This window comes from Neoarius graeffei, chromosome 10, assembly GCF_027579695.1.
Source record: "Neoarius graeffei isolate fNeoGra1 chromosome 10, fNeoGra1.pri, whole genome shotgun sequence".
Classification (NCBI taxonomy): Eukaryota; Metazoa; Chordata; class Actinopteri; order Siluriformes; family Ariidae; genus Neoarius; species Neoarius graeffei.
Genome location: NC_083578.1, coordinates 70560223 through 70585779, shown reverse-complemented (window position 1 = coordinate 70585779; position 25557 = coordinate 70560223). Strand labels below are relative to the sequence as shown.

The following is a 25557-nucleotide window of genomic DNA, read 5'->3' as shown; positions in this document are numbered from 1 at the left end:
GCTGTGACAGCGATGGAAGTGATGTGGAGTTGGAGGGGGGTGAACAGATTTTAATCGAGGAAGAGATAGAGGGAGATGTGCCGGAAGACCCCTTAGATAGAGAACAGGAGTGGGATTTGTTTCGAGAGGATGATGAGGAGGAGGAATTCCAAGGCTTCCAAGTGGACTGGCAGTCAGATGGATTTCACCCCCCACGTCAACAAAAGTTCACTCGGACACCTGGGCTAAAGGTGCCGATATCTGAAGATGCAAGCCCTTTAGATGTATTTTCGAATATTTTCACTGAGGAAGTTTGGGATATGTTGGTGACACAGACAAATGTATATGCTGATCAGACGCGCGGTCACACACCATCAAACTTAAAGTGGAGCGCCGTCTCAAAACAGGAAATGAAATCGTTCATCGGTCTCTGCATAACTTTTGGGATAATGAAACTACCAACTCGCCGGGATTACTGGAGACAGAGCAAGTGGCTGTATCAGACAAATGTCCCCCGAGTGATGGCACGAGATCGCTTCGACATGATCTGGAGGTAATTATTTATTCTTGCGCTCTCTTCTGACGACTTCTGTGTCTTATTGCGTGGCGTTACCCTTATGAAAAAAAAAACCTCGGCGAATTACTGCAGTATGAAAACTAGGATTTTTTTAACTAGTGTTACTGCAGTATACAGTATAATTGCATAATGCAAGACATACGATGCAGGGTTTTATTAATTTATTATTAATAATAATAAAATGAATAATTAATAAATTATATAATAATAATAATAATAATAATAATAATAATAATATTATTATTATTATTATTATTTTGCAGTGATGTCTCCATCATGGCCAGTAATGTACCCGAAGTGGTGTTAGAGCCTTCTACTAGGCCTACTACTACTACTACTACTACTACTACTACTAATAATAATAATAATAATAATAATAATGATTATGCTTTAGTGATAGTATAGTAACAGTATATAGCAATAGTAATAGTAGTATAATAAATAGCAGTATTGGGCAGTAACTTTACTTTATCCTGAATCGTAAAGCAAAACTACATGTCCCAAATACCTAAATGTCCCAAATGTACAACATTGATAAATAGTAATACAATTATAAATAAATAACTTAAATAACAATACATATGGAATAGATAAATAAATTCATATGCATAGCACAATACACAAAAATAAAAACAATAATGGCCAACACGTACACGTCATAAGTTTACATGGACATCAAACATCATAAAGAAATCCAGCCAGCAAAAACTTTTTGAATCTTGAATCATGTTTAGATATCTACATCTCCAAGACAACACTGACCCTAAAGTGGACAAATCGGACAGGCTATGGAAACTGCGGTGCTTCTTGGACCTCCTCCTGAACCAATACCAGGCCCTTTATGAAGTTAATGGTATCGTGACCGTGGACGAGTCCATGGTCAAGTACAAAGGGCGGCTGGCATTCCGGCAGTACCTCCCCATGAAGCCAGTAAAATGGGGAGTGAAGGTATGGGTCATGGCAGAAAGTACAACTGGCTACGTCACCAGCTTTCAGGTGTATACGGGGGCCACAGAGGGCAAGGCGGAGATCAACCTGGCGCACCGCATCGTCACCGACCTGGCCAGCCCATACTACGGATCACACCTGTCTGTTTACATGGATAACTTCTACACAAGCGTGCCCTTGCTGGTTTACCCGAAGGCAAGGGGAATTCAGGCTTGTGGGACGGTGCGCGCAAACAGAAGGGGCCTACCGAAGACCAAGGAGCTCAGCAAGCAGGCTGGCATGGCCAGGCATCAGTATCGGGTGGCTCAACAGGATGAGCTGACCTTGTGCGTGTGGCAGGACACCAAGGCAGTAATGGTCCTGTCCAACCACCATGACCCCATGGCTTTGGGGTCAGTGAAAAGGAAGATCGAGGCTCAGCATCAGGTGGAGGTCAAGGTGCCAGCCTGCCTTGCTGACTACCAGCAACATATGAAGGGTGTAGACCTGCTCGACCAGATGGTGGGGTACTACCAAATCGATCACAGGTCTTCAAAGTGGTGGAGGAGGCTGTTTTTTTATTTTTTGTCTGTGGCGTGCTACAATGCATTTGTGGCTGCCAGATCTGCTGGTGGAGATGAATGGAAGTACAGGAAGAGTGGCTACAAAGCCTGGTTGGAGGACTTAACGATGGAGCTGTGCGTCCCAGTAACCAAGAGAAGTGCTCCCCACCAGATGCTCCCCACCAGCCTATCTGGAGCTTCAGCTGGGCATGATCTGGCCCAGATCAGCAACAAGAGAAAGACCTGCAGGGATTGTGCCAAAAAGCACACTGGCACCAATGTGCGCCCGGGGTCTACACTGATGGGATGCAGGCAGTGCAATATTCCCCTGCACCACGAGTGCTTCATGCACCACGTTCTACGACAGTAGTGTGTGTGTGTGTGTGTGTGTAAAAGATGGGTGTGTGTGAGGTCAGTGTCAGTCTTTGGAAATTTGTTCCTCCGGTTGTTTCCCCTGGTCATTTCCTCCAGTTCCTCCTCAGGACTTTCACCACTTCTCCTCACTCCTTTCCCACCTTTCTCCCATGACAAAGTGCCTTGTTCCATGTTAGATGAATTAATCTATGTGTTGACATGTTTTTAGATCAATTGATCTGTGTTGATATGTCGTTCTTTATATGAATGAATCATATAATACTGATTTTTACTCATCTGACTCTGAGATTTGTTTTTTTTTTATAAAAATGTGTTAGTGTTAATGCTGAATGAGCATGATCCAATAAAAGCAGAGAATTTTATCTTTTAAATGCAATTTATTTCATGTCTCTATGTGCTTCAGAGGCTGAGATATTGAATTTTTCATAGGCATTTTCAATTAATTATTTTTATTTCAGAAAACCCTCAGGCAGATGGGGACCTTTTCTAAAAACTGTCTTAGGCATTTGCAGATGTTTTTTTGCAGGCGTTTCAGGCGTCAATGGGTTAAGTAGTTAATACAGAATCCACAACAAAATGCAAAGGAAGATATGGTTAAGATAAAAAAAGAGACATTTTAGTACAAAACATCCAATAAAATAACTTCCGCTTAGAATGTAAATAAACCAGCGAAATGACGGTAGTAATTTGTGAACAATGCTATAATAATAATTTTTGAAAAAAAAAAAAAAAAGATGTGTTCTTACTGTACCATTACATACTTTTATTCCATATTTTGTTGCTTTTTTGTATTTTTGTTTTTGAATAGAGTTTTTATTTTGTCCTCGATTGGTTCAGCAACACACTCTGCCATTTTGTTTTTCTCTACTCACCGTATATGAGCTGATAGCCAATAGTAGAGTAGCCAATCAGAGCACGATTGTTCATATCCAGTGAATGTGGATAGAATAATGATTATTTTCCAACTGCTTTGAACGTGACTCTGGCAAAATTGACCAGTTTTACAACTGAAACGATCCCCCCCCCCCTTTTTTTTAAATGAGATTGAAACTCCTGATCTAGCTTCAGTTTCAGCTGGACTTACCAAACCACCATTATTCTAATTCTCTGATGATGTGATCCACAAATCCTACAGGACTGTTTAACCTTCCAGATCTTATTGAGTCATTCTGTTCTTAGAATAGCAAAGAGAAATACCACAGCTGTGCACATGCATGACTATCAAATATGTCAAGGGATTTTGTGAATCTATATATATAAATTATGTAAATATTATGTAAATATGCTGAGATTTAGCTGTATAGTCTTGATCCGGACTCTGTATTAACCATCTGAAGCGCTTAGAAACCTATAATCATTCTTTTCTTTCACTATAGAATCTTTTTTTTTTTAAGGTAATCAAAATACTACCGTATATATACCTAATGCATTATTCATCTTTATGTTCTTTCATAAATCTGAATAACTGATTTGGCATTTATATGAACACAGCACTCACAAATAAAAAAAAAATAGCTATGAATAAATTCCAAACAGCGTAAAAATTACTTAAAATTGTCCAAATAAAGATGCGTCTCCTCTTTCCCAGATTGTATGTTATACAAATGTAATTTTAGACCATTGTAACCACTCATTGTGTTTAGTCCACGTCCCAAATATACTCCTGGACTAAATAGTGTGTAAAAACAGTGCAACACTTAATAGTGTAATAGTATTACTGCGTATAGCAGCTTATTAATTACTTTGATACTATGTGCTTGAGGACGCAGCCTTAGTCACTGATGCAGTGTCATTTTCAATATGATATATGGATAGCTTTTGATTTGTGAACAAAAAAAATAGATAGATCAATAGATTTATCAGCTTTCAATCATAGTAAAATACTTTCTGCTGAGAAACCTAAATTTGAGGTCAAATGAAAGTGGATCTGCTCTTTTGACAGATATTTCTGCCGAATTTCTGTGACATATGACAGAAATGATTGATTTAGCATGCCTCTTGTTATTTCTGGCTATTAAATGTGATTTCAGAGGTTTGAAGCTTCAGTGTGTCAGTTGCAGACAGTTTCATCACAGCAGCATCACTTCACTGCGATTCCTGTAGTGATCAAATCTGCCCACATGTCTCATTTTGCATACCTAAATAAGAGTGGCTGTAGTGACCTACCAGAACCAGGAAAATAAATAAATAACAATTATTAATTTATGGATGAACAGCACATTGTGCGATTTAACTATTTATATTTAAAAATTACTGATCTTTTAACAGTCCAATCATTTTAATAAACATTTTATACATACATATGGATGTCTTTTTTTGTTTAAAAAAAGGAACATACATAGACATATTGCATTACATTACAGGCATTTCGCAGATGCTTTTATCCAGAGTGATGTACAACATACCCAGAGCAACCTGGGGAGCAGTTGGAGGTTAGGTGCCTTACTCAAGGACACTTCAGCCATTCCTGCTGGTCTAGGGAGGTGAACCAGCAACCTTTTGGTCCCAAAGTTGCTTCTCTAACCATTAGGCCATTATTTGGGACTACTGTACTTTAGCGGGTGCTAAAATACACGAAAAGTCACGCTAACCCTAACCCTCAAACAACCAATCCCAAAGCACAGACAAACACCAGTTTTGATGACTTTGACATATAATGGAACAAAATAAGCTTTTCTTTATTTATTATTGATAATACGGGGGCTGCTGCCCCCGAACCCCCACTTAAATTCGCTCAAACGCCGCTAGGCTCAGTAAAGTACAACGCCCGCTAAAGTGCAAACTATATCATGACTTCCCCATTTACAGTTGCATTCAGTGTTATAGAATGTCTCGTTCCTGCTATGAATTTTATTATAACAAATGTAAACAGTCTCTTCATCCATCCATCCATCCATCCGGCCATTATCTGTAACCACTTATCCTGTGCAGGGTTGTGGGCATCCCAGCTGACTATGGGTGAGAGGCAGGGTACACCCTGGACAAGTCTCCAGGCCATTGCAGAGCTGACACATAAAGACAAGCAACCATTCACACTCACACCTACGGTCAATTTAGAGCCACCAATTAGCCTAACCTGCATGTCTTTGGACTGTGGGGGAAACCGGAGCACCCGGAGGAAACCCACACAGACACGGGGAGAACATGCAAACTCCACACAGAAAGGCCCTCGCTGGCTGCTGGGCTCAAACCCAGAATCTTCTTGCTGTGAGGCGACAGTGCTAACCATTACACCACTGTGACGCCCACTTCATCTCCAGCCTCTCTTTTTTTTTCTCCCTTTTGAAGTTATTAAGGGGGGGGGGAACCCAGGCTGTCATGTTGCTGAGAAACTGGAAAGCCCAGGATCAGCTCTCATGAAGATTCTACCACAGTGAAAAACGTCCTGACACTGGAGACTCCTTCCAGGAATGTTAAATTAGCATAATCTAACAGAACACTTCATGTGAATGAGTTACGTTTTCCTTTCTTAAAGGAGAACCGAAGTCATTTTTAAACTTGCTTTATTCCTTAATTAACGTGTTATTCAATTACGTTTTCGGTTTTAGTAACCTTATATCGTGACTCATATTGGCAACTAAATTGCAATTAAATATTATACTTATCGGCCTGTTTGGTTTTTAGCCGTGTTGAATTTAGTTTGTTTGGTCCACGGCAGGCATCGCTTATCCGCACGATCTTCACGAGACTTGTGCAAGACTTTGAAACGTGAAGTGTCAGCCAGGTGTCAGTGTCGCCATTTTGAAAACTGTTTTCCAAATGAAATATTGCACAAAAACGAGCTTAAATGACGATTACTGCCAACTTTTTTCAAACTTTCCTGATTGCTATCAAAACAAACAAAACTTCCGGCTTGATTACTGTACATCAGCATTCGAAGGAGGGCGCGCGCGTCTTTTGACAACGTTGGCAGATGTCGGTCACTTTGATTTCCGCTGTACGTTTTACTTCCGTCCTACGATGTCTCGCACAGGTCTCAACGAATCTCGTTGCTTTGATATACGGACTGATATATTACATAGCATATTTCAAACACTCGTAACTTGCTCTAGCAGTGACGAAATACCGGTAGCTATCAGAAATGCATTCCTGTATTTAATAAAATGAGATAAATAGAATTTTGATAATAAAAAAATTGCGTTCAGTTCTCCTTTAAATAACAACATGGCTTGATTTGTATTTCATCCGTTTAGTATGCAGCTTAGATTGCATGGAGTGCCAGCGATACAAGTCCCTGTGAACGAGTCGATCGTATAGAACCATCTCAGAACAAGCACTTTTAAGGAGATATTAAGCATCTGCTGTGTGTGTGATAAAAACATCTGAGATTTCATCCTGTTGGCTGTGTGACAGGGATAACTGAGATGAAGAGAAGATAACGCTGGCCTTTCAGCTGTAAAATGTGCAATGGGAATTCTGTTAATAATAAGTGAATAAGTAGCAAATGTTCTTTCCATGTCTTCTCTTGAGGCGAGTTTATGACCTGTTCTGCTGCTATACGTTGCACAGGTGTTTTTCCGAGCAGCGGACAGTCAGCCGCTGGCCATCTGCCAAGTGAGAGTGGAGCCGACTCCCCACATAGTCGGGCAGACCTTTCGCTTCTATCAGCCCGAGCTCTCCTTCTTTAAGAAAGCCATCCGGCTGCCTCCTGCTGAACCCGGCACACCAGGTGTTGCTCATTATCAGCCTTGCAACTGTTCCAACACACACACACACACTTTCTTTCTCTGTTGCTTTCCCTCTCCGTTTCTGTCTCTCTCTAACACATACACATTTACACAGGGCTGTCCTGTTCACAGTTACTGATCTAAACACCACATTTGTCCTCTGTCTCCCCTCTCTCTCTCTCACACATACACACAGATGCTTCTTCCAGGCTCCAGGTGCGCTGCAGCGACCCCAATGTGATCTGCCACGTCAACGCTACGGTAAGCCAGTCACACTGCGCCTGTCAGCCAACCGTAACCGAGACTGCAAGGAAACACTTTATTAATTCACCAATATTTGGTTCACTAATGACGTTCATTAAAACTGAGACTGCTGAAACGGCTTCTTCTTGTATTATTTAATTGGTGAGTAAATTAGTCAAATAAATAAGCTGATTAGTACGTTTTACTGCACTGCAGGCTCCAGGAGAACCTCAGGACATTTATTTGAAAGTGCCAGGGGCTCCCAGTCCACAGATTAAAACATTTGTCATCACTGTATTCAAGTACGTGTCATTTCTCCTCAGCTCTGCGTGTGTGTTTGTGTATATATGTGCATGTGTGTGTATGAGTGGGCCTGCCTCTATGTAGCTGCTACATCCTTGATTAAGCTCTGCTTGTGTGATTAATGTCATTTGCTTAATCAAGGTTTCTCATTTGCTGTCTGATTGCATCACGTTGCAATATGCATTTATTCATCACAGCCAGAGTCAGCCATTTCTCACTCAGGGAAATGGAATAAACAGCCTCATGACAAACTGTAAATAAAAAATAGATAAATCATGACTTCTGCTCTGCATCAGGAGTCACTAAAGGATTCGGCGCTATTGTGCATCAGTGGAAATATAGATAATTTAATCATTGATTAGTCACGAATACATTAAATATTTAGCTAATTAGTTCTTGATATGTACACTGAAGTCTAAATATAATTGAATAACTCTTCACATGGTGATTTTTGGCGTCACGGTGGTTAGGGTGCATCAGTTGCCCCCTAAAAATGAAAAGTTCCTCCGATCATGATGCATTTTTGTTTTTATGTTCCTTTTGGTAAGAAAACACACTGGGTGAAATATTTTGACAAAATGCAAAAGTTTAATGGTGGCACCAGGAGCTCAAAGTTATGGAAAAAGCTGCTATTTTATGACTTTTATGACAAAATTTCAGTCACTTTTCATGAAACATTATGGCACCTTATAGAGTATACCAAATATCTTAGATACACATTTTTAGTACATATTCTAAATATATTATCCAGCACAGTTTGAGTTTTAGCTGTTCATTGACTCATTGTTCAACTACTTTTAAACAATACAAATGTATTATGAATCACATTAATGCTTCTCAATCCCTTGCAAAGGTTCTTAATAGAGCCCTGCACTCCCGCGGGAGTCCCGCGGGACTCGCGGGACCCGCCGCAAAGCAGTGCGGTGCGGGACAAATTTTGAAAGCTCATTGAGGGTGCGGGCGGGACCGGAAGTGCACATATGGGGGCACGGGCGGGAGCAGTGATAAGCTGCAGTCCCGCTAACTAAAAACGTGTTCGAAATAAAATTTATAAATTATTAATTTATGTCTATCATATACAGTATAATTTGTGCTGGATATTTTATTTGGCATTAATAAAAACATTTTAAGATGCCTAAATTTGCAGAGAGTCAGATTGCCAGATTGAGTGAGGAATGGCATCTTAAATTTACCATTGATCACCCTAACGGGAAATTCTTTGATCACTCTAATGACTCGCCGTTCACACCCAGCTAGCAAGAGAACCATGAGTGAAATGATTTACTGCTTGAGTTAGTCTACAACTCTAATCAGAGAGACAGGTTACACAGTGACGGTAGGCTTGACTCAATGCTATCCCAGAAATCCTTCCTGTAATATGCAAATTTGGCTGTCCAATCAGAGGCGGCCAAATTTGCGTATTACAGGAAGGATTTCTGGGATAGCATTGAGTCAAGCCTACCGTCACTGTGTAACCTGTCTCTCTGATTAGAGTTGTTCACTCATGGTTCTCTTGCTAGCTCTGCTTTGCAATAAAAAAACCAAACATTGGTACAAAGCAAGCCCATTCACTTTTTTATGCTGATCAGAGAATTACAATGGTTTCTCATGTGACAAAAATGTGCGATTCGCTATTAAATATTTTAATCGCTTGACAGCACTAATTATTATTATTAGAGACACTACATGCTGAATTCAGAAACAAGGTAAATAATAACAAACGTGAACGTGAGCTGTAGATATTTATGCTCAAATCCACTCAAAGTAGGGGGTGGGGTACCATCACGCTGTGTCAAGACAAGAACTTTCCTGAGAAATAACGCAAACGTCTGCATCATGCGGGATTTGCGGGCGGGAGCGGGACAAAATATGGCAGGTGCGGGCGGGAGCGGGACTGAAAATCATAATTCTTTGTGGGCGGGAGCGGGACTGAAAATCATAATTCTTTGCGGGCGGGAGTGGGACTGCACAATGCGGGAGCGGGACTGAAAAATCCGACCCGTGCAGACCTCTAGTTCTTAACATGATCTCTGGGTCACAAGAAATCAATAACATTGTGATTAAAACCTTACGCGAAAAGCGTTTTTTGGCAAAAAATGAACCTCATGGTGCCACCATTAGACTTTTGAATATGGTCAAAAAATTTTACAGGATGTCTTTATTGGTGAAAAGGAACACCTAAACAAAAATGCATCAGATTTTATGAAAGTGAGGGCAACTGATGCACCCTAAGTGGTGTAGTGGTTAGCACTGTCGCCTCACAGCAAGAAGGTCCTGGGTTCGCGGCCGGCGAGGGCCTTTCTGTGTGGAGTTTACATGTTCTCCCCGTGTCTGTGTGGGTTTCCTCCGGGTGCTCCGGTTTCCCCCACAGTCCAGAGACATGCAGGTTAGGCTAATTGGTGGCTCTAAATTGACCGTAGGTGTGAATGTGAGTGTGAATGGTTGTCTCTGTGTGTCAGTCCTGTGATGACCTGGCGACTTGTCCAGGGTGTGGACTATCCCTGCCTCTCACCCATAGTCAGCTGGGATAGGCTCCAGCTTGCCCGTGACCCTGTAGAACAGGATAAGCAACTACAGATAATGGATGGATGGTGACTTTTTGACATTTTCTGCTATACATGGTTCTACAGATATATCTAAACTGAAACATGTTTATTTTGATCAATATTGAAGCATAGTTAAAGTCTGGTTATTCTTAAAAGTGAAAAAGGAGAAAAATTGCACTTTATAAAAATGAATATTTTCACCCCTAATATCAGATTGGCTGAGAAGCCTTGATTATGTTGCTTAGCAACCAAAACTTACTGTTTTAAATAATATTGGCTGGCGCTGAGTGGTATACCAGATATATTCCATTCAGCTAGCGTGATACTGAATGAATCGAAGACAAGGTTAAAAAAAAAAACAGCAAATTTAATAATGTTGAATTGTGCCTAAATCAGCCCTAGATGCCACCAGAATGCACCATTTGAAGTCTCTAGTTTCAAATTTTCCAGGGAAGCATGGCACCGGACCCCCCAGCAGCCAGCCTTTATGGGCTGAGCTCTGCATCAGTATCACCGCTCTGATATTTTTTCTGGGGAAAATATTCGATGGAACAATTATGAAGCAAGCCTGGCAGCCCTGTTTGTTTATAAATTGTCACAGTTGCTTGCTAGCGCAGACGTTTTATGTGTAATACGTATCTAATGGGGGCGGCACGGTGGTGTAGTGGTTAGCGCTGTCGCCTCACAGCAAGAAGGTCCTGGGTTCGAGCCCCGGGGCCGGCGAGGGCCTTTCTGTGTGGAGTTTGCATGTTCTCCCCGTGTCCGCGTGGGTTTCCTCCGGGTGCTCCGGTTTCCCCCACAGTCCAAAGACATGCAGGTTAGGTTAACTGGTGACTCTAAATTGACCGTAGGTGTGAATGTGAGTGTGAATGGTTATCTGTGTCTATGTGTCAGCCCTGTGATGACCTGGCGACTTGTCCAGGGTGTACCCCGCCTTTCGCCCATAGTCAGCTGGGATAGGCTCCAGCTTGCCTGCGACCCTGTAGAAGGATAAAGCGGCTAGAGATAATGAGATGGGATGAGATGAGATGAGACGTATCTAATGGCATTTTCAATTAACTGCGGCAGGTTACTGCGGGCGCCGCCGCTGAACAAAGAAATGCTTCTGCGCATGCGCAGCAGAAAACTCTCATTGGATATTCAAATCACAGGCATTTAGCAGATGCTCTTATCCAGAGCAACATACACAGAGCCTTGCTCAAGGGCATTTCAGCCATTCCTGCTGGTCCAGGGAACTGAACCAGTGACCTTTTAGTCCCAAAGCGGCTTCTCTAAACATCAGGCCATGGCTTCCCTATGGGATTGACCCCGTTATCGAGTCAGTACAAAAACATTTTAGAGTCCAAACGTTTGTTTTCCAGCACAAAATTAAATGTTACAGAAAAAAAAGTTTGTATCTGAGCAGCATATTACATAAGAGAGCACTTTTCAGATTAAAAAAGAAAACATAATGAAGGCTGCTGGGTTTTGGTGCAAAATGAAGAAGTGAGTGTGACAGTCAGTGTCCAGAAGAACTGTGGCTGGTTCTGTAAGATGCTCAGTAAAACCTACAGCTCATTTCTGCATAAAACTGCACTCACTGTACCTGAGACTACTAATTTTTTTTTGTTCGTTTTAAGCAAAGGGTCGTCTCACACCAAACACTGACTTTGTTTCATTTATTATGGCTTACTGCTGCTTTTTTTTATGTTGAAACATTTCATTTCATTATTTTTAAGCCATTTTTGGTCTATAGCATTTCTTTGCATGTGCCTAAGACTTTTGCACAGTACTGTGTGTGCTTTTTGAACAACACATTCCAAGTTTTGCTCACCTCTTTTCTGTTATAATAACCTCTACTCTTCTAGGAAGGCTTTTCACTAGATTTTGGAACGTGACTGTGAGGTTTCTTATTCAGCCACAAGATATCAGGTGAGGTCAGGCACTGATGATGTGCGAGGAGGCCTGGGACACAGTCGGTGTTCCAGTTCATCCCAAAGGTGTTCAGTGGGGTTGAGGTCAGCGCTCTGTGCAGAACACTCGAGTTCTTCCACTTCAACCTTGGCAAACCATGTCTTCACGGAGCTTGTTTTGTGCATAACGGCATTGCCATGCTGGAACAGATTTAGGCCCTTTAGTTCTAGTGAAGGGAAATTGTAATGCTGCAGCATACAAAGGCATCTATATAAGGCCAACATATTGTATGGGTGTGATGGTCATGAGTCCGCACACTTTTGCTATATATTGTATGTGATGGGCTCATTTGTTTTTTAGGTGCTAACAGTGAAACTGACTGTCTTTTTTTTTTCTTTTCTGCTTTTAAATGCCATTGTAAATTGGCACTAGAATCACTAAATACATAAATATTTTAATATAAACTTCTGTCCATTATCTGTAGCCGCTTATCCTGTACAGGGTCACGGGCAAGCTGGAGCCTATCCCAGCTGACTACGGGCGAAAGGCGGGGTACACCCTGGACAAGTCGCCAGGTCATCACAGGGCTGACACATAGACACAGACAACCATTCAACTCACATTCACACCTACGGTCAATTTAGAGTCACCAGTTAACCTAACCTGCATGTCTTTGGACTGTGGGGGAAACCGGAGCACCCGGAGGAAACCCACACGGACACAGGGAAAACTCCACACAGAAAGGCCCTCACCAGCCCCTGGGCTTAAACTCAGGACCTTCTTGCTGTGAGGCAACAGTGCTAACTACTACACCACTGTGCCACCCCTTAATATAAATATATTTCATGTTTTTCAGGATGGGCCATACCTTTATTTCGGAAAAAATACTGTCATAGAACAACAAAGGATTAACATTCGTTATAAACTGGTTATTGTAGTCACCAAAAATAACTTTTTAACTCCAACAACTTTATTTTCACCTCCGTTTGTTTGTTTTTTTGTTTGCCTTTTCCCAATGTAACTCAAAAAGTCCTGAGTGGATTTTGATGAAATTTTGCGGAAAGTTGGGCCATGAGCCAAGGAACAGCTGATTAAATTTTGATGCAAATCTGGGTATGTAAATAGATCCAGAATTATTTTTTGCAGTAGACAGCATAAATAGCATAATAAATGAATTATACCTTTTGTCTTAAAGTCAAACCAAATATTTAGAAAACATTAGGCCCTGGTCATGCTACAGCTTGTGATGAGTTTGCGAATACTTGGCGATGAAAAATTGGTAGCATCGCCACCAATCGTGATGCACGGCGAATGTTCTCCAAGCTTCCCAAGTTGTTTTTTGGTGTGTCTCTGCCTTGTGAGTGGCCAAAAATGTTGTGAAAATTTTCAGTAAATGAAGCGACGAATACTTGCAGATGGGTTTGGGACGACTTCCCAAAACTTGGGGAACCTTCGCCGGGCCTCTTGAGATGTGTTTGTTTCCAATCCATATCCCCAATGCTCACTGGAACCTCATCAACGCAACAGCTCGGCAGAGCCTAACTTTCACCAAGACTTGAAAAGTGCATTTACATTCAGGGATCCTTCGGAGCGAGTTGTGCATGCTCTTGGGACCCAGTCGTTATGGGAAACACCTGATGCTGATTTGAACGCAATCAGAATGCACATATAAGGACGCTGTTTTCACAGAGACTTTGTGAAGTATTCTGTCAGGTATGCGGCTGTAGACGGATCTAAGTGCAGGAAGATCGTTTATTAGCAGGCCTGATATTTACAAAAGCAAAACGTGAGGCAAGGTCAGAGTAAGAAAATACACACAAAAACAAAAGCAAAACCGAAAGCAGAGTATTTAACCAGATTCATGAACATTGCTAGAAACAAACATGACAGTGATAATGATGATACTTTGCAAAGCCTCTGTGAAAACAGTGTCCTTATATGCGTGTGCTGATTGCGCTCAAATTAGCATCAGGTGTTTCCCATAACAACTGGATCCCGCGAGCACGCACAACGTACTCTGTGAATGAGCATGTCTGCTCAAGCTGTGCCAGAATCAACTGCATGAAGGCATGACAGTCAAATGTTCGCCTGCTGTGTGACCATAACTTTTAGGTCACCTGTATATCGCCATGCATCGCCACCAAAATGCCTCATTTTCATCAATAGCCCATTGCAAAGCATCGGGAGCTGTAGTGTGACTGGAGCTTAAGAAAGATTTAAATTTGAGTGACATGCAACAGGAAGGATGGTGGATGAAGGGTGGCCAAAATGTTTGTTTCTTCTTTTTAACTGTAGAGGTTTTGCATACATGAATACTCTTACTGCATATAAAACAGTCCTGATAAATATTTGTAAATGTCGTTTGGGATTATTTCTTAGTATCCCTGACCTTGCAAATCCAAATGTTAAACCGTCTTTCTATTCAGACGGGTAGATGATAATGTGAATAAATGAATTTTGTGTGTGTGTGGCAGTGATCCTTGGCTGGCGTCTCCTACTCAAACATGGCAGGTGTACATGCATTACCTGCAGAAAATGGACATTAGCTGTGTGTGTGGTTCGCTCAGCTGGCACTCCATGGTACTGCATGGCACACAGAGCATCCGTAAGGTCAAGTGCTACACTTCCCACCCTCTGGAGCTGCAGGTACGCACACAGGGGTCAAAGGGCAACATCAAGTTCTGCCTCACTCTTTGGGATCTGTCCCTATTTATCGAGCACTGCGAGAAATGACACGAATTGAAAATATCTTGAATATAGATAATTATTCTATCACCATTCACAGGATATGAGCAAACGTGTGCTCTGATTGGCTACTCTACTCTTAGGTTATCAGCTCATATACTGTGAGTAGAGAAAAACAAAATGGCAGAGCATGTTGCTGAACCAACCAAGGACGAAATAAAAACTCTACTTGAAAACAAAACCTCAAAAAAAAAATACAAAAAAGTGCAACAAAATATGGAATAAAAGTATTTGATGGTAAGAACGTATCTTTTTTTTTCAAGAATTATTATAGCATTTTCCACAAAGTGCTCGCCAGTTTGTTTACATTCTTCATCTTTGATTGATTTTGTCAGACATTTTGTATAAAGTTTTCCTTTATCGAATTTGCAAAAAAAAAAAATGCTTTGTTTCTCAAAATCCAGCGAATGTGGATAGAATAAAATAATTATTCCAGTCAATCTCGTCAGACGTGGCTTATAGCCAACTCAGTGCTACGCGCCTCATCGGCTATCAGCTCATGTACGACTTGATTTCATGGAATAACTGTGAAATCTATCCAGTATTTTGTATTCTAAAATTAAAATAATCCAAGTATAATATGATAGTTTTACTCATTTCAAGCTTTACATGTGTTTATTCCATTGGCGGATAATTTTGCATGTTTCTAGGAATAAATGCTTAAAATGAGCACAGTTATCCGCCAATAGAATGTGAAGACTATTTCAAGCTTGCAATGAATAAAGAAAAGTCTAGGTTTCAGAATATTTTTTTTTGTATTTTATATTATACTGTAATCTGATAAGAGGAAATGGTAGATGAATTTGACTGTATTCAGGATATTTTCACTTGCACATGAATCCATTCTTATTCGGTTTGAGAAATGAAGCGCATTGATTTTGTGGTTCTGTGGTATTTATGTGTAGATTTGGAAGTATATCCAAGTAAATAGCAGAGTTCATGATGTCAGTAATCTTCACAAGTTACTGAATGCCCAGTCATAAAACAGGCCCGAAATATCAGTGATACACTTCCATCTTTTACAGTCGCTATTGGGTGCTTTTTCTTGTATGCAGTCCCAAACATGCTGATGGTAATATGACCAAAAAGTTTGAGTTTGGTCTCATTTGACCATGACAAATTAAACTAAAGCATGAATTGTGGTTCTACACTGCAAAAAACTGATATCTTCCATCCATCAATCTATCCCTCCATCATCTGTAGCCACTTATCCTGTCCTACAGGGTCGCAGGCAAGCTGGAGCCTATCCCAGCTGACTACGGGCGAAAGGCGGGGTACACCCTGGACAAGTCGCCAGGTCATCACAGGGCTGACACATAGACACAGACAACCATTCACACTCACACCTACGATCAATTTAGAGTCTCCAGTTAACCTAACCTGCATGTCTTTGGACTGTGGGGGAAACCGGAGCACCTGGAGGAAACCCACGCAGACATGGGGAGAACATGCAAGCTCCACACAGAAAGGCCCTCGCCGGCCACAGGGCTCGAACCCGGACCTTCTTGCTGTGAGGCGACAGCGCTAACCACTACACCATCGTGCCGCCCAAAACGATATCTTGTTAAGAGAAAATATCTTTAATATGGGTGGATTTATTTAATATTTCTTATTAAGGCTCACTCACAACCCGCCGTACATGCTACTACGGGTGGTCTACAGTGAAAAAATTAGCAAAACCGTGCTTGAGACTTGTGCGACACTTGCGTGTGTTCAGCGCCGTAGAAGATCGCAGACTGGCCGTGGAGACTTTTGGTCCTGCACATGCAAATTCTACAGGTCTTGCGAAAAATCAAGAACGCATACACAATGTACAGGACCCGTACTCCTTTTGTACACCTGAACCAAGTCAGCAACGCTAGTAGGGGCTTTGCGATGACAGTAAGATGCACGAGTGACGCACGGTCATTGTACGAGTGACGTGCCTCAGAAATACTACGCAAGTATTCCACACTTGCTATTTGTGCGGCCCCCAAGACAGAAGTACATCTCACTTTCTGCCCCCATGTGTGGCGTGCACACGATCCGCATGTAACACGAGGGTTAAGACTCTGGGTATGTATATTGGGGAGGAATCAAGGAACCGATCGTGTAAAGTGTAGCATTGTAGAAGGGAAGAAGATGGCTGTCGCCATACCACCGCGATGACTGAGGGAGTTGGAGCCTTATAGGCAGATGATCGAAGCTGAGGAGCAGCACGAAGCGATATTGTTCTTCAGCTGAAAGACAGATGCAAAATGCTGCAGACATGCTGGTTTTATACCCACTCCTGGCTTGCGTCACACACAAGTCATGAGTGATTGTCATGTGCTAATCACGTGCGTCACACACGCTCCACAAGTGCGGCCCATACTCCTAGCGCAGGAAACTGGTAAAATGCAAGTCACGTGCACTTCACACTCACTGAACACGCACTGATCACGTGCGTCAGATATACGCTTTCCACGGGCTAACGGCGCAATTTTTCCCACGCCTCAAGAAAGTCAGGCGTGCAACCTGTACTTGACAAGTACTTTGCCCGTACTCCTCCCCCAAACTTTCACCCGGGTTCACCGCGACCCTGCGGCATGGCTGCGAGCTACCAAACCCTGCGACCCGTGCGTGTCCAAAACACTTACGGCGGGTTGTGATGGTGGTCTTATTAGATTATTTAGCTTACTTTTAGACACTTTTCCTCATTTCAAGCTTAAAATTTTCTTTTTCTCTTGGCAGATAATTTTGCTAATTTTAAGCATTTAATTCTAGAAAGAAGCTAAGTTATCTGCCAATAGAATAACACAATATCAAGCTTGAAATAAGTAAAAGCATCTAAAAGTAAGCTAAATAATCTTAAATTTGAGCTCTAATCATCTTCTAATAAGAAATATTAGATAAATTCACCCATATTAAAGATATTTTCTCTTAAGAGATCATTTTCTTTGCGGTGTAATGATGCTTGGATAGGTTTGTGGCATTCTCTCATGAAGGCCTTCTTTCTTGCAACACTTCCAAGCAGCTTGTTATGAAAATGGCATTTAAGAGTTGATCTTGAAACTCGAGAAACACAAGAATTAACTGGGGGGTGCGGTGAAATGTGTGCACCATCATCATTTATACCCCAAGGAAAAAGGACATTTGTTTGCATGTATTACTTATTCTTTAGGAGTGTCAATAATTTTAGCATAATTTTTAAAGTAAATCCTGAAAAAGGTAACTCTTATGAGAATGAAATAATTAAATCATATTGGTTGGCGTTTTTTCATGGTATATCAGATATATTCCATTCAGCTAGCATGATACTGAATGAGTCGAAGATGAGTTCAATAGCATGCTAGCTGAATGGAATATATCTGATATACCATGAAAAAACACCAGCCAATATTATTATTATTATTATTATTATTATTATACATTCCTTTTGGGTGTTCAACACTTCTTTCTCTTTCAAAATTCTCTCAAAATCTTCCGTATTTAGCGAAGCAAATCGGGCGGCCATGTTTCTTTGTTTACAAATTGTCAAGTTCACTCGCTAGCACAGAAGTTTTATGTCTCTGACGTGTGACGTCATGTTGTTTTGACAACTATGCAATATCGTAAACCATATTCAACGCTCTTTCTCCATTGGGTAGAGTGATGTACACTACCGTTCAAAAGTTTGGGGTCACCCAGACAATTTTGTGTTTTCCATGAAAAGTCACACTTTTATTTACCACCATAAGTTGTAAAATGAATAGAAAATATAGTCAAGACATTTTTCTGGCCATTTTGAGCATTTAATCGACCCCACAAATGTGATGCTCCAGAAACTCAATCTGCTCAAAGGAAGGTCAGTTTTATAGCTTCTCTAAAGAGCTCAACTGTTTTCAGCTGTGCTAACATGATTGTACAAGGGTTTTCTAATCATCCATTAGCCTTCTGAAGCAATGAGCAAACACATTGTACCATTAGAACACTGGAGTGATAGTTGCTGGAAATGGGCCTCTATACACCTATGGAGATATTGCACCAAAACCCAGACATTTGCAGCTAGAATAGTCATTTACCACATTAGCAATGTATAGAGTGGATTTCTGATTAGTTTAAAGTGATCTTCATTGAAAAGAACAGTGCTTTTCTTTCAAAAATAAGGACATTTCAAAGTGACCCCAAACTTTTGAACGGTAGTGTAATACATGTAGGGTAAGCGATATGATAATATTGCATGCTATCAAACCAAATGAATGAAACCTGCTAAAAGGGAATAGAACACGTTTTTATTCCATCAAAAAAAGTGTCCTGTAGATATAATAATAATTTATATTTTGTGTGTGTTGGTTAGGTGGACCCAGAGGAAGTGTTTGCTCTCCCAGCTCTGGCTGTGCAGGACATTAGGCTGGGAGTGAAGGCTGTGCACTCTGGGAGCTACTTCCGCTACCTTAATGTGGTGGATGTGGACACGAGGCAGCTGGTAGCATCCTGGCTTCTGTGCCTCACCTGCAGGCTTCCTGTTATATCACGGGTAATGACTTCTTTATTGGACAAAATTGGATATGCCTCTACCAGCATGATTTACACTTACAGCCTTGATATTTTACTGGAATGCCCACCTTCATGTCCGCCATGAAAGTCCACGTAGGGTGTCACATGTCACGGATCAATTGATTCATGGGTGTTTCAAGCAGCCAGCTAAATAAATTAAATAACCAACCAAGTAAGCATACTACCTACCCCAAGCACTGCATTAATAAACACCATCTACACCCCCAAATCAGAAAAAGTTGTGGTGGTATGTTGAAATTAAAACTTAAAACAATGATTTGTAAATAATTTTTGACCTGTACTGCAATTTGATATTGTACCACATGAATTATATTGTTTCTTGCAGCACATTTCAAAAAAGTCGGGACAATAAAGTATTCACCATGTTGTATTGTTGCCATTCCTTATCATAACCCTTAAAAGATGTTTATGGACTTTAAAAGTACCAAGTGATGAAGCGTTTCAGTTGTTATTTTGTCCCATTCTTCCCGTAAACAGGTGTTAAGGTGTGCAACAGTACGGGATCATCATTGTTATATTTTTCGTTGCAAAATTCACCACACATTCTCTATTGGGGACAGACACCCTCTTCTTCCGCAGCCATGCCTTTGTAATGTGTGCAGAATTTGGTTTTGCATTGTCTTATTGAAATTTCCCTGGAAAAGATGTCATCTTGAAGGCAGCATATGTTGCTCCAAAATCTCAATATACTTTTCTGCATTAATGCTGCCATCACAGAAATGTAATAAGGGCGCTGAGACACAACCACATACCATGACAGACCCTGGATTTTGGACTTGTTGCTGGTAACAGTCTGGATGGTCCTTTTCGTCTTTGGTCCAGAGCACACAGTATCCATATCTTACAAAAAAAGACCTGGAATACTGTTTCGTCTGACCACAATACATGTTTCCACTGTGTGATGGTCCATCCCGGATGCCTCAGAGCTCAGAGAAGTCATGGATGCTTCTGGACACAGTTAACATAAGGCTTCCTTTTTGCACAGTAAAGTTTTAACTGGCATTTGTGGATGTAGTGCCGTACTGTAGTGCTTGACAAAGGTTTGCCAAATAAATCCCAAGCCCATGTGGTTATATCTGCTATAGATGAATGACAGTTCTTGATACAGTGCAATCTGAGGGATCAGAGATCACGGGTGTTCAGCTTAGGCTTGTGCCCTTTCCCTTTACACACTGAAATTCCTCCAGTTTCATTGAACCTTTTCATGATATTATGCGCCGTAATGGGAAAAATATTCAAATCCCTTTGTATCTTTCTTTGAGGAGCATTGTTTTTTGAACATTTCAGTAATGTTCTTATGCATTTGATGACAAACTGGAGATCCTAGACCCATCTTTGCTCCCCAAAGACTAGGCCTTTCCTGGATACTGATTTTGTACCAAATCATGATTACAGTCATCTGTTGACATCACCAGTTTCAAATCATGTCATTATTTAATAGTTTTACCTCAATATTAGCCCTAAATTTCTCCCATCCCAAGTTTTTTTGGAATGTGTTGCAGACCTCAAACGCTGTAATGGATGCATATTAACAAATGACAAAGTTGAGCAGACAAAACATGAAATATCTTGAGTTCATACTGTCTGCAATGAAATACACGTCAAAGTAAATTTGAAATCATTGCTTTCTTTTTTTATTTGCATTTTCCATACCGTCCCAACTTTTTCGGAGTTAGGATTTTAGTGGCTCGGTCTTCAACTGGAATCCAAATAATCTCCAATCCCTATATGCTAACTCTACAGGGTGTAACCTAATGATTCTGTGCATACCCTACGTAGTGCACTATATGCCCAGGAGAACTCTATTTGAGAATCAGCCCCAGACTAACGTTACCTATAAATTGTAACATCACTTTTCATACAGATGTGTGCATTTATTCTGACATCTTTTCCTACATTAAGTGACACAAGTCCTTTGTCTAAATTCATTTTAAACTTGTGTTAGGTACAGTAAGTACTGTGCAAAAATGTTTAGAAATGCTGTAAAGCAAAGATGCTGTCAAAAATAATGGAAGGAAATGCTTTCTACATAAAAATATATTATAAATAGCAGCAGACAGCACCAGACTGGGGGGAAAAAAAGTCACGATTTGGTGCGACAAGCCTTTGCTTTTAAAAATGCATCAGTAGTCTCCGGGACACTTTGTGCAGTTTTATGAGGAAATTGGCTGGTAAGCATCTTGCAGAATCTGCCACAGCTCTTCTGGAAACTTTCAGTGTCAGACTTGCTTCTGTTTTTGCAGCTAATCCCTTACAGCCAGTAATCTTTTTTGGGTTTTTTTGTTTGTTTGTTTTGGTCTAAAGAACAGTCTGTTCGTCAATATGTTGCTTTCCTTACTGACGTACTTTTTTTTTTCTCCTTAATTTGCAACCATTACCTTTCTAACCATAATTTAGGTTGGAAAGGTAATGGTTGCAAATATTAAATGTTTCTTAAGCATGTAACGATTCACCAAATTCACGGTTCATTTCACTTCACCATATCGGGTTCACGTATTGATTTTCTCACGGTATTTAAAAATTAAATAAATAAATGAAGAAAATTTTATTGCCCAAAAATTGCAACATTTATTTTCCTACACTTTATCAACTTAAATATTCCTTTTGTTAAAAAAAACTGCAGCCCATGCAGCAATAATAATTGTGATTCAATGTTTATTTCATTGATTTTAATTATCATAACTTTGGATCTGGCTCTAAATTGACCGTAGGTGTGAATGTGAGTGTGAATGGTTGTCTGTGTCTATGTGTCAGCCCTGTGATGACCTGGCGACTTGTCCAGGGTGTACCCCGCCTTTCGCCCGTAGTCAGCTGGGATAGGCTCCAGCTTGCCTGCGACCCTGTAGAACAGGATAAGTGGCTACAGATGATGGATGGATGGATGGATAAGTTTGGATCATGATTTATCATCACATGCTGTATCATTACATGCCTAGTTGTTTTTACTGACCCTGAAGTCATCCAATGAACATACCAAAACAAAATTTGTATAAATAATGTCTATCAGGTCTTGTCCTGATAGATTGGTGCATCAATCATTCCAGGATTTCAAATCTGTCATCCTGATAATTTACCGTCAACGTCCATGCAAAAGGCACTTATTATACGGTAGTCCTGAGGCATAACGTTCATACAGGCGTCTTAGTATCTTGGTAAGATGTTTTCATGTATTCCAGTAATCTTAAGATGTTGCATTTTGACTCAAGTACTTGCAGCAGTTTTGCGCTAAGTGTGAATGAAGTCTGATCTTGATTTGTATTCTTTAACACACATGAGTTTTAAAGGCTTTTAGATGTTACACAATTCCCATTAGTTCCTGGATGCACTTGGGCTGTCCTTTATCTCTTAACACTTTAAAGACATGCAGAGCATTTGGATTAGCTTGGCCCAAGGGACTTCATATGCTTTTAACTTACATATGGATCTGTTGGTTAAGTGACATAATGTTCTTTTAATTTGCTAGAAGTAATGCCACCATTTGCATGAAGGACAAATGGTGACACAATGTAAGTAATGTGGAACATAAAAACGCGCTCTTTAATATGGCCACCTCATCAGCCTGTGTAGCAGCTTGGTGGATGGCAGAGAGGGATTTCAGATCGAGCTGAGGATATTTTAGATATTTTTAAATGTCAAACTCTACTCTAATCGTGCTGGCTTTCTTTCTGACTCAACTTCTGTCTCTTAAGCTTTCTTGCTACTTATCTTTTACACTCGTTTTATGTTATTTTTTGTAATTGTATTTGTGTATTTGTGTGTGTGTGTATATACAGTATATATGTGTGTGTATGTATGTATATATATATATATATATATATATACTGGGTGCGATTTGCTGGGGGGGATCATCCCCCCCCCCCCGTTTTTATCTCTGCTGAAAAAAAATCCTTGGAGACAACCCTGTCAATAAACCAAACAAACCAAAAAAAAAGTTGACATGACAGGCATGTTGTGACACAGTTTTCTATGGTCTACATTGCACTCACTTTCAAAATGACCCGAAGTGGCAGCTTTGATGTTCACGAACGTCCCCAGCAAATAGATACATTGTAGATAATAACAATATCTTTGCGTTCTATGCAGGGATGCAAACAGCGCGCCTTTTGGCAGATGCCGCCTTTTTCACGGCCGTTTTTTTTTTTTTTGGGGGGGGGGGGGGGAGTTGGAGTGTCTGATTATAATTTCAAAGTAAATTCTGTATTAAAATTACTAAATAAGCAAATCCGTTACAGTCCATGAAACAGGAAGTATAAGGATGAGAAAAAAACAGTTTAAATCGGAAAGCTGGGCACAATGTGAACTGCGCCATCAGAGCAAACTGTTCATTTAGTATTCATGTATTTTAGTGATTTTCGAGTCACTGTCCATTTAATCCGGAGGGAGAGAAACATCACAGCAACGCGACAAGCAATGCGAACTTTGTTGTGTTAGTGTTCGTGTATTTAGTCAGAGAGATAGGAAGATGAATTTACTATCTCTGGTTTAGTGTTCATTTTCATTTAGTGTTATTCATTTGATATCATCGGATGTTATTGAGCTGTTAGCCTATTGTTACCTTAATTTTGTGACGTTTCATGATAAAAAAAAAAAAATCCCCCTTCTGGTTTTTTGACAAATCGCACCCTGTATATATATATATATATATATATATATATATATACACACAGTGGTGCTTGAAAGTTTGTGAACCCTTTAGAATTTTCTATATTTCTGCATAAATATGACCTAAAACATCATCAGATTTTCGCACAAGTCCTAAAAGTAGATAAAGAGAACCCAGTTAAACAAATGAGGCAAAAAATATTATACTTTTTTATTTATTTATTGAGGAAAATCATCCAATATTACATACCTGTGAGTGGCAAAAGTATGTGAACCTCTAGGATTAGCAGTTAATTTGAAGGTGAAATTAGAGTCAGGTGTTTTCAATCAATGGGATGACAATCAGGTGTGAGTGGGCACCCTGTTTTATTTAAAGAACAGGGATCTATCAAAGTCTGATCTTCACAACACGTGTTTGTGGAAGTGTATCATGGGATGAACAAAAGAGATTTCTGAGGACCTCAGAAAAAGTGTTGTTGATGCTCATCAGGCTGGAAAAGGTTACAAAACCATCTCTAAAGAGTTTGGACTCCACCAATCCACAGTCAGACAGATTGTGTACAAATGGAGGAAATTCAAGACCATTGTTACCCTCCCCAGGAGTGGTCGACCAACAAAGATCACTCCAAGAGCAAGGCGTGTAATAGTCGGCGAGGTCACAAAGGACCCCAGGGTAACTTCTAAGCAACTGAAGGCCTCTCTCACATTGGCTAATGTTAATGTTCATGAGTCCACCATCAGGAGAACACTGAACAACAGTGGTGTGCATGGCAGGGTTGCAAGGAGGAAGCCACTGCTCTCCAAAAAGAACATTGCTGCTCATCTGCAGTTTGCTAAAGATCACGTGGACAAGCTAGAAGGTTACTGGAAAAATGTTTTGTGGACAGATGAGACCAAAATAGAACTTTTTGGTTTAAATGAGAAGCATTATGTTTGGAGAAAGGAAAACGCTGCATTCCAGCATAAGAACCTTATCCCATCTGTGAAACATGGTGGTGGTAGTATCATGGTTTGGGCCTGTTTTGCTGCATCTGGGCCAGGATGGCTTGCCATCATTCATGAAACAATGAATTCTGAATTATACCAGTGAATTCTAAAGGAAAATGTCAGGACATCTGTCCATGAACTGAATCTCAAGAGAAGGTGGGTCATGCAGCAAGACAACGACCCTAAGCACACAAGTCATTCTACCAAAGAATGGTTAAAGAATAATAAAGTTAATGTTTTGGAATGGCCAAGTCAAAGTCCTAACCTTAATCCAAACAAAATGTTGTGGAAGGACCTGAAGCGAGCAGTTCATGAGAGGAAACCCACCAACATCCCAGAGTTGAAGCTGTTCTGTATGGAGGAATGGGCTAAAATTCCTCCAAGCCGGTGTGCAGGACTGATCAACAGTTACCAGAAACATTTAGTTGCAGTTATTGCTGCACAAGGGGTTCACACCAGATACTGAAAGCAAAGGTTCACATACTTTTGCCACTCACAGATATGTAATATTGGATAATTTTCCTCAGTAAATAAATGACCAAGTATAATATTTTTGTCTCATTTGTTTAACTGGGTTCTCTTTATCTACTTTTAGGACTTGTGTGAAAATCTGATGATGTTTTAGGTCATAT

General features: G+C 40.5%; 1 protein-coding gene across 1 annotated transcript in view; it reads left to right on the top strand.

Annotated features, from left to right (window-relative positions):
* The window catches only part of nphp4 (nephronophthisis 4), a 522237-nt gene that overhangs the window by 477598 nt on the left and 19082 nt on the right, over nucleotides 1-25557 (top strand). Inside the window, exons 24-28 of the mRNA XM_060932193.1 lie at nucleotides 6931-7090; nucleotides 7285-7349; nucleotides 7548-7633; nucleotides 14548-14719; nucleotides 19116-19295. Of these exons, the coding sequence (XP_060788176.1) occupies nucleotides 6931-7090; nucleotides 7285-7349; nucleotides 7548-7633; nucleotides 14548-14719; nucleotides 19116-19295 (663 nt within the window). The remainder of the gene's footprint in view (nucleotides 1-6930; nucleotides 7091-7284; nucleotides 7350-7547; nucleotides 7634-14547; nucleotides 14720-19115; nucleotides 19296-25557) is intronic.